Source organism: Callorhinus ursinus, unplaced genomic scaffold, assembly GCF_003265705.2.
Source record: "Callorhinus ursinus isolate GAN/ISIS: 27379988/994484 unplaced genomic scaffold, GSC_fseal_2.0 scaffold1, whole genome shotgun sequence".
Taxonomy (NCBI): domain Eukaryota; kingdom Metazoa; phylum Chordata; class Mammalia; order Carnivora; family Otariidae; genus Callorhinus; species Callorhinus ursinus.
Window position 1 is genome coordinate 141,349,065 of NW_027397063.1, and position 14,322 is coordinate 141,363,386.

Below are 14,322 nucleotides of genomic sequence, written 5' to 3' on the forward strand. Positions count from 1 at the left end.
CATTAGACCAATGAGGAGGAAACCTCACACAAGAGTCTTACGATTGGCAGCCGTCCTAGTGACTGAGGTGGCTGTTCCCTGCCCAAGACAACTTTGTATAAGGACAGAAACGAAGAGAGGGCATCAAGTTTCTGGGTCTTATTACCATCCCGACCAGGGTGCGAACTTCCAGCCAAAAGGCAATCTTTCTCCTCCCCATTGAGTAGCCACAGACTAGAGGATTGCAGCCTGAGCAATGGACATGAAAGTGTTCCAGTAAGACCATACTCCTTGAGGGCGCCTGGGTGGCTCAGTTGGTTAAGCAACTGCCTTCGGCTCAGGTCATGATCCTGGAGTCCCTGGATCGAGTCCCCACATCGGGCTCCCTGCTCGGCAGAGAGTCTGCTTCTCCCTCTGACCCTCCCCCCTCTCATGTGCTCTCTCTCTAAATAAATAAATAAAATCTTAAAAAAAAAAAAAAAAGACCATACTCCTTGAGAAGCCCCTGTGATGAAAGGGAGTTCCAGAAGAGGAAGTATTCACCAAGTTTGCACCAAGTCTCGAAGTCCAGATGAGACGGCTCGAGCCCCACACTGGGCACCAACATGATATCATTTGGAGTTTGGGTCTGAGAGTGAATGGTCAAGAAAGAATTCTTGAGACTTTTTCAGTGCAAAAAAAAAAAAAGGTGATTTTATTAAAGCACCGTGACAGGACCCCTTGGACAGAAAAGGATGCATTCTATGTGTGAGGAGTGATTGATTATATAGGTTTTTTTTTTATCCTATGGACGGGGGAAGTGATGTTAGGGCTCCAGGAAATTGAGTCTATAGGTTTCTGGAGGTCTGACTACTCTCAAGATTGTGCTTTTCTTGTAAAAACTGTGATCTTTATCAGGTGACCATTTGCTTTCTCCTTCCTTCATCTTGGGCAGTCAGGAGTGCCTGAGAAATGTCACACGTATCCCCCTCACATCTTGGGGGGAGGGGAGATGTAAGAGGGTCAGTTTGGCTTTTGCCCTCCGCTTGCCTTTTATTTTCTCCTCAGCCCCACCAGAGCTAGCGGGGCCTGGCTCAGCCACTAGAAGGAAGTACAACCTTCTCCCCAGCCACAGCCTTTTCTCCCACTGGCCTGGAGGGAGGTCCCAGCTTCAAACTCTCTCTCCTCCTACTGCCACATCCTTGGAAAGGCCATAAGCATCTGCTCTGTTCTGAGCTTAACTGTTTCCAGGGCTAGGGGGATCCCAGACTGAGGGGACCGGAGAAGCCATACTCCCACAAGACTGACAGAGAACAAGTGAAGCCCACGATACACCTAAGACCCTACCCCAGCACGGGGTCTGGGAGGGTGCTGGGGTGAGAAAGCTGACGGGAAGCAACGAGAAGAGGGAGGCCCACCCGGGTGCTTCGGGACTAGGCAGCCAGGGGCCGGCATGGGGGCCAGGCCAGGGTGTGCTGTCCCCATCTGTGAGGCAGGGCTCGCGGGCAGGCCCAGCCTTTTCCGGGGAGTGTTCAGGCAGCTCCCTGCTGCCGCTTGGGCTCCAGAGACACAATCAGAGGTACGTACTGCTCACAAAAGTCACCCCTGGGCTGGAAGTTCTTCCTGAGGCCTCTGTCTCCTTTCCTGAAGGTACTGATTCTGGAGGCCTGGAGCAAACAGGAGGCCATCACTGACTGGCCAAGAATTAGTCCCACGACCGTGTCCCTCACCACCCCTCCCCTGGCCCAAAGTCAGTCAGTCAGATGTCTGTGGCTCCTGAGGGCCCCCTACTGGGCTCTAAGCAACAGTGCACACATGGTGAGGAAGAGGTCTGGGCTTCAGAGAAAGCAAGCAGCTCACCGAGGGTACGGCCCCTGCTCCAGGTCCTTGATGGTGTCCTTCAGGGGCTGGCCACGCGTCTCCGGCAGCAGGGCACAGAGTAAGCCTGCCCCAACGGGGAGGCTGCCATAGACGAGCATGGGGAGGGCTGCCTGGTACTCGCCCAGCAGGATCACAAGAGGGGTGAGGATACCCCCAGTCCTCGAGAAGATGCCCATCAGCCCCATGGCCGTCTGCCTGGGGGAAGGCCAGTACAAGCTGAGCAGACCCAGCCACAACTCCAGGTCACAGCTCCACCCCAGCTCTATCTTGGGCGAGCCCAGGCCCTCCTTATGGCCCCACTGGCTCCCTTGGCTCGCCCGGCCCTGCCAGCCTTTTGTCTCCACTTCCCCACACTGCTTGTTGTCCAGCCGGGTGCCATGCTTCTTCCACCTCTAGGCCTGCCTACTTGCTGCCCTCCTGCTCACCCGCCAAATCTCAGATCAAAGACTATACCTCCTGCCTAACCCCCCAACCACCACCTGAGTCCTCCTTCTCAGCCATTCATTCTTTGACTTCCTCCATCCCAGTCTTGACAAGGCCAGGGCATGGCCTGCTTCTGTATCTGTCCTCCACTGCCTAGGATAACATGGGGGCTAGACTGTCGCGGCCCCCAGCAGTGCTGCCCGAGCCAGCCTCATAAGCGGTCTGTGGAACAGTGGTGAGGGCAGAGAGGCATGGCCAAGGTCAGGGTATCGGAGCAGAGGAGCAGCCCTTACCGGATGACGGTGGGAAAGAGCTCAGCAGTGTACACGTACGAGATGGTGAAGCCGGCGGCCGTGGCAAACTTGCCCACCACAGCCAGCACAGTGACCACCACCGGCAGATCTAGTGGAGGATGCTGGTCAGCCACGTGCTGGGAGACAGCCCCACACCCTGGGCCCTGCCCCTGCCCAGCCCTCCCAGACTCCCGTCTGCACCTGGACCCCAGGGGAGCCCTTGCTCCTGGAAGGGAGGCGATGGGCTTCTGGTAGCTGGGGCGGCGGGGGGGACAAGGATGTGGGAGAGCCAGCCCTGGTACCTGCTGGGACAAAGATGATGGCAATACACATGAGGCCACCCAGAACCAGAGTCAACATCTGGCTCCACTTGCGGCCCAACCACTGCATCATGAATATGCTGGAGTAGCGGGCAGGCACCTCAATTGCTCCGAAGACTAGCTGCGTCAGGTAGATGTCCAGGCCAAAGTCACCGACTTGGAGGCTCAGGCCAAAGTAGCCCAGGCTGTCCACAAACCTACAAAGTGTCCAGGAATCCCTGTGACTGCTGGGTGATGAGAAACCATCACTCTCAGGGGGAGCCTGCCGGAGAGGGAGTCCCGGCAGGAGACAGGAGCACAGCCAAGGAGAAACCAGTAATGCCACACAGCCCATCCCTGACAGACAGTCACCATACCCCAGCTGCCTCAGGGCTTTGGACGGGCGGCTGGGGGGGGGGGGGGGGGGGGGGGGGCTGGGCCCTGGTGTACTCACCAGACACAGAAGAGGATCAGGGTCACCTTCCAGAGCTGGGGGTGCCTGAACAGATCCCGGGCATTCCCTGAGGGGCCTGTCTTCTCTGGGACGAGCTGGTAGGGAGATGCACAGTGAGGGGCCAGGCAGAAAGGCCTGTGCAGGCCAGGGGCAGAGGCAGGGCTGGGCTCAGCCTGTAAGTACCTGGCTCAGGAGCTCTGGGGAGACTCTCTGCTTGTTGACCGAGGCTGCCTTCTGGATCACTTGTTTAGCCTCCTCTACCCTCCCCCGGGTCAGAAGCCACCGTGCTGACTCTGGCAGAGCCCTGCAGGTCCAGAATGGCTGTGACCGCAGAGCCCCCCACTCCCCCAGGGGCTCCAGGGCATACAGAACCCCACACCCCTTGCACTTTGGAGACTATTACGCTCCAACCACACCTCTGCACAACTAGCCCGGGGGTGGCTTGCTCCTGGGAAGTACCTCCTCACCAGAAGTAGAAGAAGAGCAGCAAGATCGGTGCCGTGCCAGCTATTTGGAAAAGCCTCCAGTTCCGGATGCCATAGGCGAGTCCTGCTAGCGCCATTTGCCCCATGGAGAAGGCGCACTGGGCCAGGACCACGGCCTGAGTCCGCCTCGAGGGCCCCATCCACTCTGTAACTGTGCAAACAGAGAGGTTGAGACCGGGCCAGCCCCTGCCCTCTCCCTCCCTGGCACTCCCTGGATGCCCCTCTGTCCACGTGGGCCTCAGTCCCCCTTGTGTGTGACCACTTGTGGTATGGGTGCCTGACAAGGCTCCCACAGGCAGTCTGGGCGTGTGGCCCGCTCAGACCCCAAGGCTTCACATCATGGCTCAAGGCTTCAGGACCCAGATACTCACGCAGGGTCACATTGCTGAAGGCATACCCAGCGACAGCAGTAGCCATGGCAAAACGCAGGACCATGTAGAGCGCGAAGCTGGGCACAAAGGCCGTGGCCAGGCCGATGAGGGCGAGGAGGAGTAGCTGTACCAGGATAGTGGCCTTGCGGCCGATCCTGGGGTAACAGAGGGGCAGGGCCTTGAGGGCCTGTCTCCGAGGGGAAGGACGGCAGGGAGACCCAGGCCTGCCCTGGGTGCCCTAGCTGACAGAGAACGCATTGCCCTATCCTGGACACCAGTGAAAGGCATGGAGGGAAACTGTGCCAGGAGCACAGGAGCGTGCTAGGGCGGGGGTGAGCTGGTCAAGGTTCTTACCAGTCACAGAGAGGCCCAAAGATGAGAGACCCAGCGAGGAGCCCGGCCATGTACACCGACTGTGAGGTCTCCTTCAGGTGCCTCTGATCACACACTAGGTTGAACTGAGGCAGACACAGGCAGATGTGAACTTGGGGCAGCTGACAGCAAGTCCTTTGTCATCTAGCCCACCCACTTACAAAACTCTCGGGACAGATGCCCATGGTTCCCGAACTGTGCGCAAAGGCACCCCAGGACACCAGAATAAATTCATGGGGGCAATGAACAATATCTGACATTTTAAAGGGAAATATAGCAATCAATACTTAACATCCATCTGATATTACAAGAACTGCCAAGTAAGGACGGTTCTGTTTCAACATGAGATCATGCCACATTCCTTTCAGGGACATCATATCTATGTGAAGCTGTATTTCTGGCAGTTGTTTTGAAAACAGCAAGCACCATGTGGAGCGGAAAATGTTCCAGGATGGAAACGTCGTGCGGCTCGCAATAGGTACATACATCCTATTAGTAGTTGATTGTATTTATTTAAAAATGAAAAATATTTTCTCTCAGTTACATGCGTTATTTTTTTTTTTTAAGATTTTATTTATTTGTGAGAGCAAGAGAGCACGAGCAGGGAGGAGCGGTAGAGGGAGAGGAACAAGGAGACTCCCTGCCTAGCGAGAAGCCTGAGGACACGGTGCTCCAGCCCAGGACCCTGGGATCATGACCCGAGCCGAAGGCAGACGCTTAACCGACTGAGCCACCCAGGCGCCCTGCACGCATATTATTTCTTAAAACAGCTACTAGGTTGTTGGAACATAATTACTTATTACATTGTTTGGACCTAATTAGTTAATACATAAAACTGTTAGGTTTTCTTCTGGCCTGGAGACACTATGGAGAATTACTGACACATTAAGAATCCAAAGTTTGGAACCTCTGACATGGGACTCATTGCTGCTTCCTGACAAATGGGGCCTCTTCCCCACAGCCAGAGCGCCCCTGTGACCTACTTGGGCTTCTTCAAGTTTTCTCATCTGGCTGCAAAATCTCTCTGAAAATCTAATCATTCACAGGCGGTGAGAATCCCAAGGAGCCCTCACATGCCACTTGCAGGAGATTAGGATGGAGGAACATGCACGTGTGTGTAGGCATTCACTCAAGTGCACACACGGAGATGGGGCAACCCACCTGGAGACTCAGAGAGAGAACCTAACAGATGGACTGAGAAACTGAGTGGAGAAAATATGCATGTCCGGATAACTCCGCACACGTCTACTGCAGGTGTGCATACAGGAAGCCTCTGTGACTGACCCCCAACCCCACTGGTCTGTGGGCCCCTCAGGGACTTCTGTGTCCCCTGCTCACAGCTCAGCTCCGTTCGTGAATGTTTGAGGGAGGAACAGACTCGTGAGCTCTCCTCCACAGCTCATGGAGATAGCTTCACAATGACTAATGCCTTTGGAGGGCTCACTCTGTGTTGGGTAGTCTGCTAAATGCCTCACATGTGTTATCTAATTCTGACAACAATCCTTGATTTACTAGTACACTCCCCCGGGGGAGGAGGGGTTACACACATTATCCAAGGTCCCGCTGCTAGATGACAATGGAGTTCAGACATCCCCCTTTGCCCCAGACAAGGACTGAAACGGAGTTAAAGCGAAGAGAATTTTTACTGAATGAATCAATAAATGAACTAATACCTACAGATAGACAACTAGCCAATCATCATCAGTCAAAATAACTTTTAGCAAGAAATTAGTCAGTCCAGGAGATACCATTGTGCTCATACTTCTGTTCTCAACAACTGTTAATTTTCAATATTATGTCAAATGATTAACTGCTTGCCCCTTAGTAATGAAGTGAGGCAGGACAGGGGATTTGAACTTATTCCACCTAGTTCTAGTTTGTTTGGTTTTATTTAGCAACCACAGATTGCCTTTGCAGTTAGACACTCTTTAAAATATATAATAAATAAAGGCCTGCTGCTGTCAGCCTCTGGAGTTTGAATTGAGCAACTTTGTGTGACTTTGAGCCTCTTAGCCCATCTGTTGGTGCCTTGGTTTCCCATGTGCAAAATGGGGATAAAATATACTATGTAGTGTCCCCCAATAGGAATAAAGGCATTGACACATGTAACATGCTTATCAGCACAGTGGCTGTCACCCAGGAAGCCCTCAGTAATGTTAGCTCAGCAGAGGGTACATTGGCCGCCGTGCTCATGAAAGTCACACCTGGTGACAGACATCTCAGACTGAAGGCACGGGTGGGCCAATCCAAGGGAGTCTTCCAAGGCTGGTGCCCCTACGCAGTGGTGACCATGCACCACCTCCTTAGAGTTTATATACCCCTTATTTCATTAAATCCTCATTTTAACCACATAAAGGCTTATCATTCCCACTGCGCAGCCACAGAGACCAAGGCTTAGAGAGGTACCAAGAAGTGGTGGATCATGTTGCAGAGGGAATAAGAGACAAGAGGACTCTCTCTTGGAACGCCAGCCATGATCCTCCCCAGCCCTAATACCCACAGTGGATGGTTCTGTCTGTGGCCTGCCACAGAGGCACACAGACACCCTCCCCCATTCTTGGTACACACCTGTCACATCTCCCTCCCCCATTCCGAAAGCTTTGGTGGTTCCCCTTGGTCTCTGGGAGAGGGCCCAAATTCCTCAGCTCTGTGTCTAAGATGGTTTAAGAGCCGGCTCTTGCCCATTTCCTAACCTCTTTGTATGTCAGCATTCCTCAAACGTGCCATGCATTTTCATGCCTCCAGTCCTAGAAATGGCTATTCTCTCTGATTCCCCTTCCATCCCATTCCTGCCCCTTCTCTGGTCCCAGGATGGATCACGCTGTTGTTATTCACTCCAAGTCTATTTTCCTCCCTATCTAGAAGTTCATGTGGACAAGGCTGGGAGTCATATTTTCTTTTACCATGGATGGACCCCCAGGAAATGTTGGGAGGTAGACTGAGAAGTAGATACATACTTTCTTCTTTAAGAACACATAGCCTATAAGGCAGCATGCTCTTTTCTCCTCAAATTAGGCCTGTTTGAATTTCAATTTGATTGTGAAGCTGCTGGTTATTATAACCAGTAACTTTCTTCCTCAGGGGGGAAGGGAAGTTGGGATGTCAGCTCAGAGAGAGTCCCCTGAGTTGGTGTGGCAGAGCCCCTCCTCGTAGATGGGAAACAGAGGTAGAAGATTTCACACCAATGTAGCTCTCGAAGCGAAGCTGGAGTTATCATTTGGTGTAGGGCACAAAGTACCAAAGGTATACATTCTCTTGAGAATCGAAGTCCTCGGGAGGGTTGGAGCAGGAGAAACATGATAGGGAAGGACAAGAGGTCCAAGGCCCAACCCCAGTGCTAGCTAGGTTGATGATTCAAGACAGAGGGGAATCCCAAATCCTCAGTTAAGGAGAACAAGGTACCTCCCTCCTTGGGCTGTTCCCTGTACAGTAAACACTCAGGGAGCTCTGGCTGAATAAAAGTACACAAACAGTCTGGCACAGGGTATGAACAGGACTACAGTTGGCTCCAAGCAGTCTGGTTGTTTGCCTGGGCTTTAACAAGGATGGTTTTTGGGCAGGTGGGCAGAGTTTGAGCATGCGTGGAGGTAGGCACCCACAGCATCTGAGGACCAGTGGAGGCTGGCCCTACCACGAGGGTGATGCTGGGGACATGGAGAGGCCAATGAGGACCAGCCTGGGCTTTGCTGGGAGAGGTCCTAGGCTGCCTACACCCCTGTGGGGCAGAATGAGGTAGAGGGTCAGGAAGAAGACAAGCAGGACATATTCTCAGGCTGCAAGGGTTCTGGGGGCAAGTTTCTGGTCACATTTAAAAAAGTGAATGCCTGGGGCACCTGTTTGGCTCAGTTGGTAGAGCACGCAACTCTTGATCCCACGGTTGTGAATTCGAGGCCCACAATGGGTGCAGAGATTACTTAAAAAAAAAAAAATCTTTAAAAAAAATGTGAATGCCTTTGGTTAAAGCATCATCCTCTGAGAGCCTCTAAAAAGTAAATACTTTTTTACTCATGGAGGTAAAAAAATGAATGTTTAACCTCTGAACTCTGATTCCCCTCTCCACAAAGGCTCGGTATTCGCCACCAACAAGGTGAGTTGTCCAGACCACCCCCCCAACCAACAATGCCCATGCCTCAGGATTCTGGACCATCTGTGCTCTTTCCTGCTCCTGCAGGGAGCTGAGTGGGAGCCCCACCTCCACGATCAGCTCACTGGGTTGCCCTGACCAAGTCATCTCTCTCCTCTGCGCCCCAGTCCCAGCTTCTGGGAAGCAGCAAAGTGGGCACGGATGCTTCCAGGGAGCCCTTCTTGCTCAGGTGGCTGGAATGGGAATCTGTTTATCTGCCTGGCTCCTTCCCAAGAAAATGAGTTTAGCAGAGCAGGTACTGTCATCTGCGCCCTCCGGTGCCCCAGAGGGCAGGCAGGCATAGCTCCAGAGAGAGCAGCTAGAAGGCAGGAGGCCCACGGCAGGCAGGCAAGCAGGAGGGCAGACAAGTGGACAGGGATACCAGAAGCCAGGTAAGCAGGCAGAGCGCAAGAGCCGACTGAACGACAAAGGCCAAGGGACCGATAGATGGGAACGCTGCAGGGAGAGAAAGATACAAAGACAGGAAAGCAGGAGGGGACAGACAGAAAGGCAGACAACTGGGCAGACAGGCAGAGGGACAAACAAAAGGATAGGGAAACATGCATGGATAGATGGGCAGACAAACCAGAGAAAATGGAGAGAGAGGGAGAGGGGCCAATAGTTGGAGGACAAAGAGAAAAGCAGGATGAGTGGCAAAAAGAAAAAAGAAAGTCACCCCAATGGTCCACCATTCGGGCATGGGTGCTTAAGGGCAGACACAGAAGCGGCAAGACCAGTCGCTGAGGGCAGAAGGCCAGACAGAGTTGCTGACCAACCCCAAAGAGGCAGACCAGCAGAAGGGCAGCCCTACCTCGTTCTTTAGGGACAGGGGCCTGTCCTCAGGATACTCCTAGCCTGCCTCGCAAGGCTGTGTCTCGTTGAAGCGGTGGCTGAGGATGTCCTCCAGGCTGGCACCGTCGGGGGGCGGTCGGAACATGAGGCAGGATTCAGGCTCGCCTGCAGCATCCAGAGGCACGCTCAGTGTCAGCTGCTCAGCAGCACTCAGGTTCAAAGTGTGGTTCTTGACCCAGGCCACTGAGCAGTGGTGGGCCTCATCCTGGATCATGAAGACCTGGGCAAACATGTAGTAAGCACACAGGAAGTTGGGGATACTCAGCAGTATTAGCAGCTGTACCTGGAAGCGTCCAAAGTCACCTATTTCAGCCAGGACCTGGGCAAACTGAGCCATGTCTACTGGCCAGCCTGGGGCCACCAAACAGCTCTGCAGCTTGGCTTGGGGACACTGGCTTCTCTGATCGGCGATGACAGCTGTGTTAATATTTAATCCAGCCTTGGCTGGCCTGACCTGTCACACTTCAACTCCCTGGCTGTAGCCTGGTGAGGACAGAATATGATGAAAAACTAGTCCACTCAGGCTTGCAGAAATCCCAGGATGCTTTATCGACAGTGTGATGGACACAAGCCTCACAAGAGGACCTTCTCAGGCCCAGCACAGGAATGAGCTTTAGCCAGATGTTAAACAGTGCACAAGCAGCACCCTCCAATTGCAACATCCTAAACAAGTCACCCCCAGCTCAAACCCCTCCCATTACGATAGACCCCAAATTCTGAGAGTAGTTCCAACACTCAGAGGGATACAGAAGTCCCTTCTAGGGACCAGGCCACAACAGACAATGGGAGTAAGTCAGGAGAGTGGCAAGGACCCAGCTTGCATACTAACTCGGTCAGCAGCCCAGTCTGGCCTCTTGATGCTGCTGATCTTTTCTTTCTCCTAGGGGTCTCTGGCACGTGGTAGGGCAGCAAGAAGGCCAAGAGACCCACCAAGGGCATAAATGCCTTTCCCTCTCAGTACCAAAGACAATCCAAGAGCACACAGATATTCCAGAAGAGCCAAGAGTGCATTTTGAGCTCTACTCTAATTGAGGAAGAAACCATTAACACATGACCAAGATAAGGCACAAGCAAGCTGCTGCAGGGAAACTTCATTCATAATAGGTAATCTCAGTGATAACAGGGGCACACAGGACAAAGTCTCCCTCGATCATAACCTCTGCTGTGGGAGCCTCTGCTGGAGTCAAGGTTGGGATGGGGCACATGGTGGCTGGTAGGTCAGGATTCTTACAGGACTGAAGAATAACAGGACCTCCGAGAGGAGGAATCTCCCAAAGATTAAAAAGCCCCCATCCTTTTTACCCTGGAAGAGGTCTACTGGAGGGAGACCCAGGGCTTGGAAAGCATCTAGTTCAGTCATGGGAGGTGGGGAATGAGAGGACTGAAGATGGCATTAGGGAAAAATACACATGTATGTGCAGCATGCATGCACACACACACATTCATGTATTTGCCTGTGTATGCATGGGAAAGCCTTCTCATGTTTGAATTCTGAACCATTTTAAGAGAGACTGAGGAGCACAGGTGAAGGGAATGCAAGGAAGCAAGCCTGTACGGGGCGGTTCTGGACACAGCATGCCTGTATCTGGTCCCCTGGCCAGCACAGCTGCTGGCTTTTATTAGTCAGCCAGCATGCATAGCAGGTCAAGGCAGGGCAGAGGCAAGGGCCCATGACCCTGCGTTAAGGAGAGCACTTCCCTCTCTGCCCCATCCCGAATTCTCCACCAGTCTCACCACTGTCCCCAGCTCTATCTTTCCTTCCTTACCTAGCTTTCTTGCATGTGCTTGTTCTCAGCATCACCTCAATTGAACTGCCAAGAAAACAGATGCTGTAATTGCCACTGCCCAATACGGTGCTCCCCCGACGGAAGAGAACTGAGATGGAGACAAGAGCCTGTCCTCAGCCTGCATCATTGTCCTACTCCAGTCAGGGAGCAGAGTTTTGCTTCTTTGGCTTTAAGTAGCCAAGGGAGCTAGCTGGAGCTAGGAGGCAGGAAACTTGGGCACTGCTATTGATTCACTATGATTCTGAGTCTGTCTGTTGTTAAAAAAACAAAATTCATCTGAGTAGATTGAAAGATCTAATTGGCTTTACTCGATGATTCATGAATTGGGCAGTATCCCATCTAGCAAGTGGAAAGGAGGTCCAAGGAACTGTACAAAACAGAAGACTTTCATAGGCACAAAAGGGCAGAAAAAAGAAAATGTCCTGCAAAGAGTGAATGTTTCCGGCAAAGTCACCTTCCTTTGGGGGAAGGTTGGGTGTCTATCAAGTAGATGACCTCACTAGTGCTGACCAAGTAATTCCAGATTGACTTGGTTAAAAGTCACATTCCTGGGAGAGACTGAAATTGCAATGAGGTCAGGTGTTAAGTCTTGGTTTGCTGACATGGGGCTTAGCACAAGTGACTCTATTTTGGGGCTATTATGTCTTTTTTCCTCCTTTTGATCAGATTCTAAGCTTAACTAATAGATGGGATCAAAATGTAAGGCATTGTGCCACTCTCAGCTACCGTGCTGGAGTTCTCACAGCTTTAACATATCCTCTTTGTGACAGTCACAGGTCATGACGTTTTTTGCTGAGTCTCTCTGGTGTTCACAGATCATGACTTCAGGTTCATGGTTTTTTAGTTGGTCTTTCTCTTTGGTCTTTTTTTGACAGTCCAGTCTTAGGGAGATCATTTGCTTGGTGGTTAGTGGCTGCAAACATGCATTTAAAGCTTTGGAGAGAACACAGCATGCCAAGGAAACTACTATGATTCTTGTAAGCAGGATAATTCCCAATGTCTGGAGTGCACTTCAGAGCCATGGTCCCCAAGACCCAAACCAATCAAAATCAAATAAGTCAAAAAAAAGATCCCACAGAAGGAGCCACCTTTTTAAGCCAAGTGGTTTGCTCAGTGATCTTATATAACTGGGTTTCAACTTCCCCAGAAGTGCTAACCCGGGTACAGCCTGTGGTGTTGACCACAGCACAGACACCTCATTGCTCAGCTAAAAGATAATTAAAGGCTAGCCTATTAGCAAGAACAACTTTGGCCAGCGAGTCTAAGGATCTTTGTTGGTAGCTATTGCTATGGCACAGATTCTGCAATACTTTCCAGAGTTAAGGACAGTGTCCTGATCATAGCCTCACTCGTGTTCGCTCCTAACTGGGGGAAACAGGGACCTCCAAAGGAAGCAAATCCTGAATGATGAAAGCCTCCAGGTAGGTCCTTTCTAACTTGACAATGTAAATTCAGAGGTGTCAACCAGTGAGGTATCTGTTCATGAACAGCTAGGGGCACTGCCCAGCTATCCACCAGCTATCTGGGCATCCACAGGCCCAAGGAGGATGATAACCACCCCAGACAAAGATTAGTCCTGTCGGGGCACAAACCACTCCTGCTAAGGTGGCACTCCTTCTAGCATCATGGACAGGTCAGAGCTTTTGATGACAAATCCAGCAGTCTGCAGGGTTACCCCCCTTCGCAATGGCCTAGGAGATACAGATGATGGTGTTATCTTTCCAGGCCAATACAGAGTAAAGGAAAGGAAAGAAAAGAAGAAAGCCTTTCACGTTTAATTAAACTAGTTAATAAGTGTTGACCCAGTGTCTTGGGTGGAAGCAGTCTACATTCTCTTCCTCATCAGTTTGATTTTGAGCACTGCAGCTGGAACTGACATTCCAATTCCTGGACTTTGAAGGAGCTCTTTTTTAATTGGGAGATGTGGACCCAAGATCCAAGTCCCTGAAGTTTGGCTGCCATCTGGGTAGTGAGGAGGATTTGTATAATCCCTTCCAAGAAGGTTCAAGGGCAGACTTTGTTCTAAGTTACTCCAAGTCAGAAGGGTGGGAGAAAATTGGAAATGTTAGTTTGGAGAGTTGTAGCCAGATACTTGAGGAAACTAGAATTCAGAATCTAGTCTAGTTCACAGGTGTATAACAATCCCTCAAAGACAATTAACAGGGCTAGAATCTAACATCCATATGGTACAAATGTAATTTTTCTATCTACAATTACTTCCATTTTTTTACAAAAGATAATCACAGTAAAATTAATATTCATTAAACGCAGCCTGATTATTCCTATAAGTGCAGTAAGAATAACGATTGAGCATATAAGCTCCTTTTAGAGACTGCTTTGCTTCAACTTTTCATAAGGACTCTCATAGTGAACTCTTCAAAGTTTCTGAGGCCAGAAAGCCAAGCCAAGGGCTCATCATTAGATTTTTACCTGCAATACCTATGGTTTGGGTGAATTCCTCCTTTCTCAAGGTCCCCAAAATATTTTGAATTCCTGGGTCTGTCAGGAGATAACCTTCCTTACTCACCTGGTAAGACTGCCAGCAACCCTGTAGGCAGAGTATCAGGCTGATTTTTCCAAGGGGCTTCATTGGCCTCATAAAGTCAACTTTACTCCCTTAAAGCTGTCTGGTCCTATCGAGTCTATACATATGACATTCCAGTAATATAGGTAATACAACATTGGTAATATAGCCAATGTTTCAAATTGTGTCCTGTTACAAGGAGACCAGATTCTTACTGAACTTATGCAAATAATTATATTGCCATGTAAAGAATACTCAAAAATCTCTGAATTCTGGAGGGATCAGGATCAAGAAGAAAAAATAAATGTTTCATCTTTGTTTACAAAGGTGTTCGTAAGTCTTAGATAGCTTAAGAGAAAAGGTTTCCTTAAATCTGGAAAAACAAAATATTAAGGAACCAGCAAAGTTTCAAACAAGTCATAAAAAATTATAATCATCCTCCTACATTCATGTAATTAGTACCATTTTGCTTGAATCTAGTTTTTCCATTAGTTCTGGAA

General features: G+C 50.7%; 1 protein-coding gene across 5 annotated transcripts; it reads right to left on the reverse strand.

Annotated features, from left to right (window-relative positions):
• Positions 1-648: 648 nt before the first annotated feature.
• SLC22A13 (solute carrier family 22 member 13) lies at positions 649-14,025 on the reverse strand. 5 transcript variants are annotated; one of them, XM_025884216.2, is made up of 10 exons: positions 11,278-14,025; positions 9,471-9,731; positions 4,519-4,622; positions 3,768-4,319; positions 3,492-3,612; positions 3,309-3,403; positions 2,858-3,072; positions 2,556-2,664; positions 1,819-2,034; positions 649-1,625 (listed from the first exon to the last, which is right to left on the reverse strand). In XM_025884216.2, the coding sequence occupies exons 3-10, from the start codon at positions 4,566-4,568 to the stop codon at positions 1,532-1,534; spliced, it is 1,452 nt and encodes a 483-aa protein (XP_025740001.2). In that variant the 5' UTR covers positions 4,569-4,622; positions 9,471-9,731; positions 11,278-14,025; the 3' UTR covers positions 649-1,531. The 5 variants fall into 5 exon arrangements, with proteins under 5 accessions (XP_025740001.2, XP_025740026.2, XP_025740007.2 ...); XM_025884241.2 differs by having other exon boundaries at positions 3,768-3,944; positions 9,471-14,025; XM_025884222.2 differs by lacking the exon at positions 3,492-3,612 and having other exon boundaries at positions 3,776-4,319; positions 9,471-14,025.
• Between the last annotated feature and the right edge of the window lie 297 nt (positions 14,026-14,322).

What these genes read in the sequence shown, in the direction of transcription:
- SLC22A13 (XM_025884216.2), bottom strand. Translation starts at nt 4,568, where the DNA reads ATGGCCGGGCTCCTCGCTGGGTCTCTCATCTTTGGGCCTCTCTGTGAC. An exon ending in CTTCTACTTCTGGTGAGGAG is followed by an intron (nt 3,613 to 3,767) that starts GTACTTCCCAGG and finishes CTGGACCTGCAG; the next exon opens with GGCTCTGCCAGAGTCAGCAC. An exon ending in GAGCAGGGGCCGTACCCTCG is followed by an intron (nt 1,626 to 1,818) that starts GTGAGCTGCTTG and finishes TGTTTGCTCCAG; the next exon opens with GCCTCCAGAATCAGTACCTT.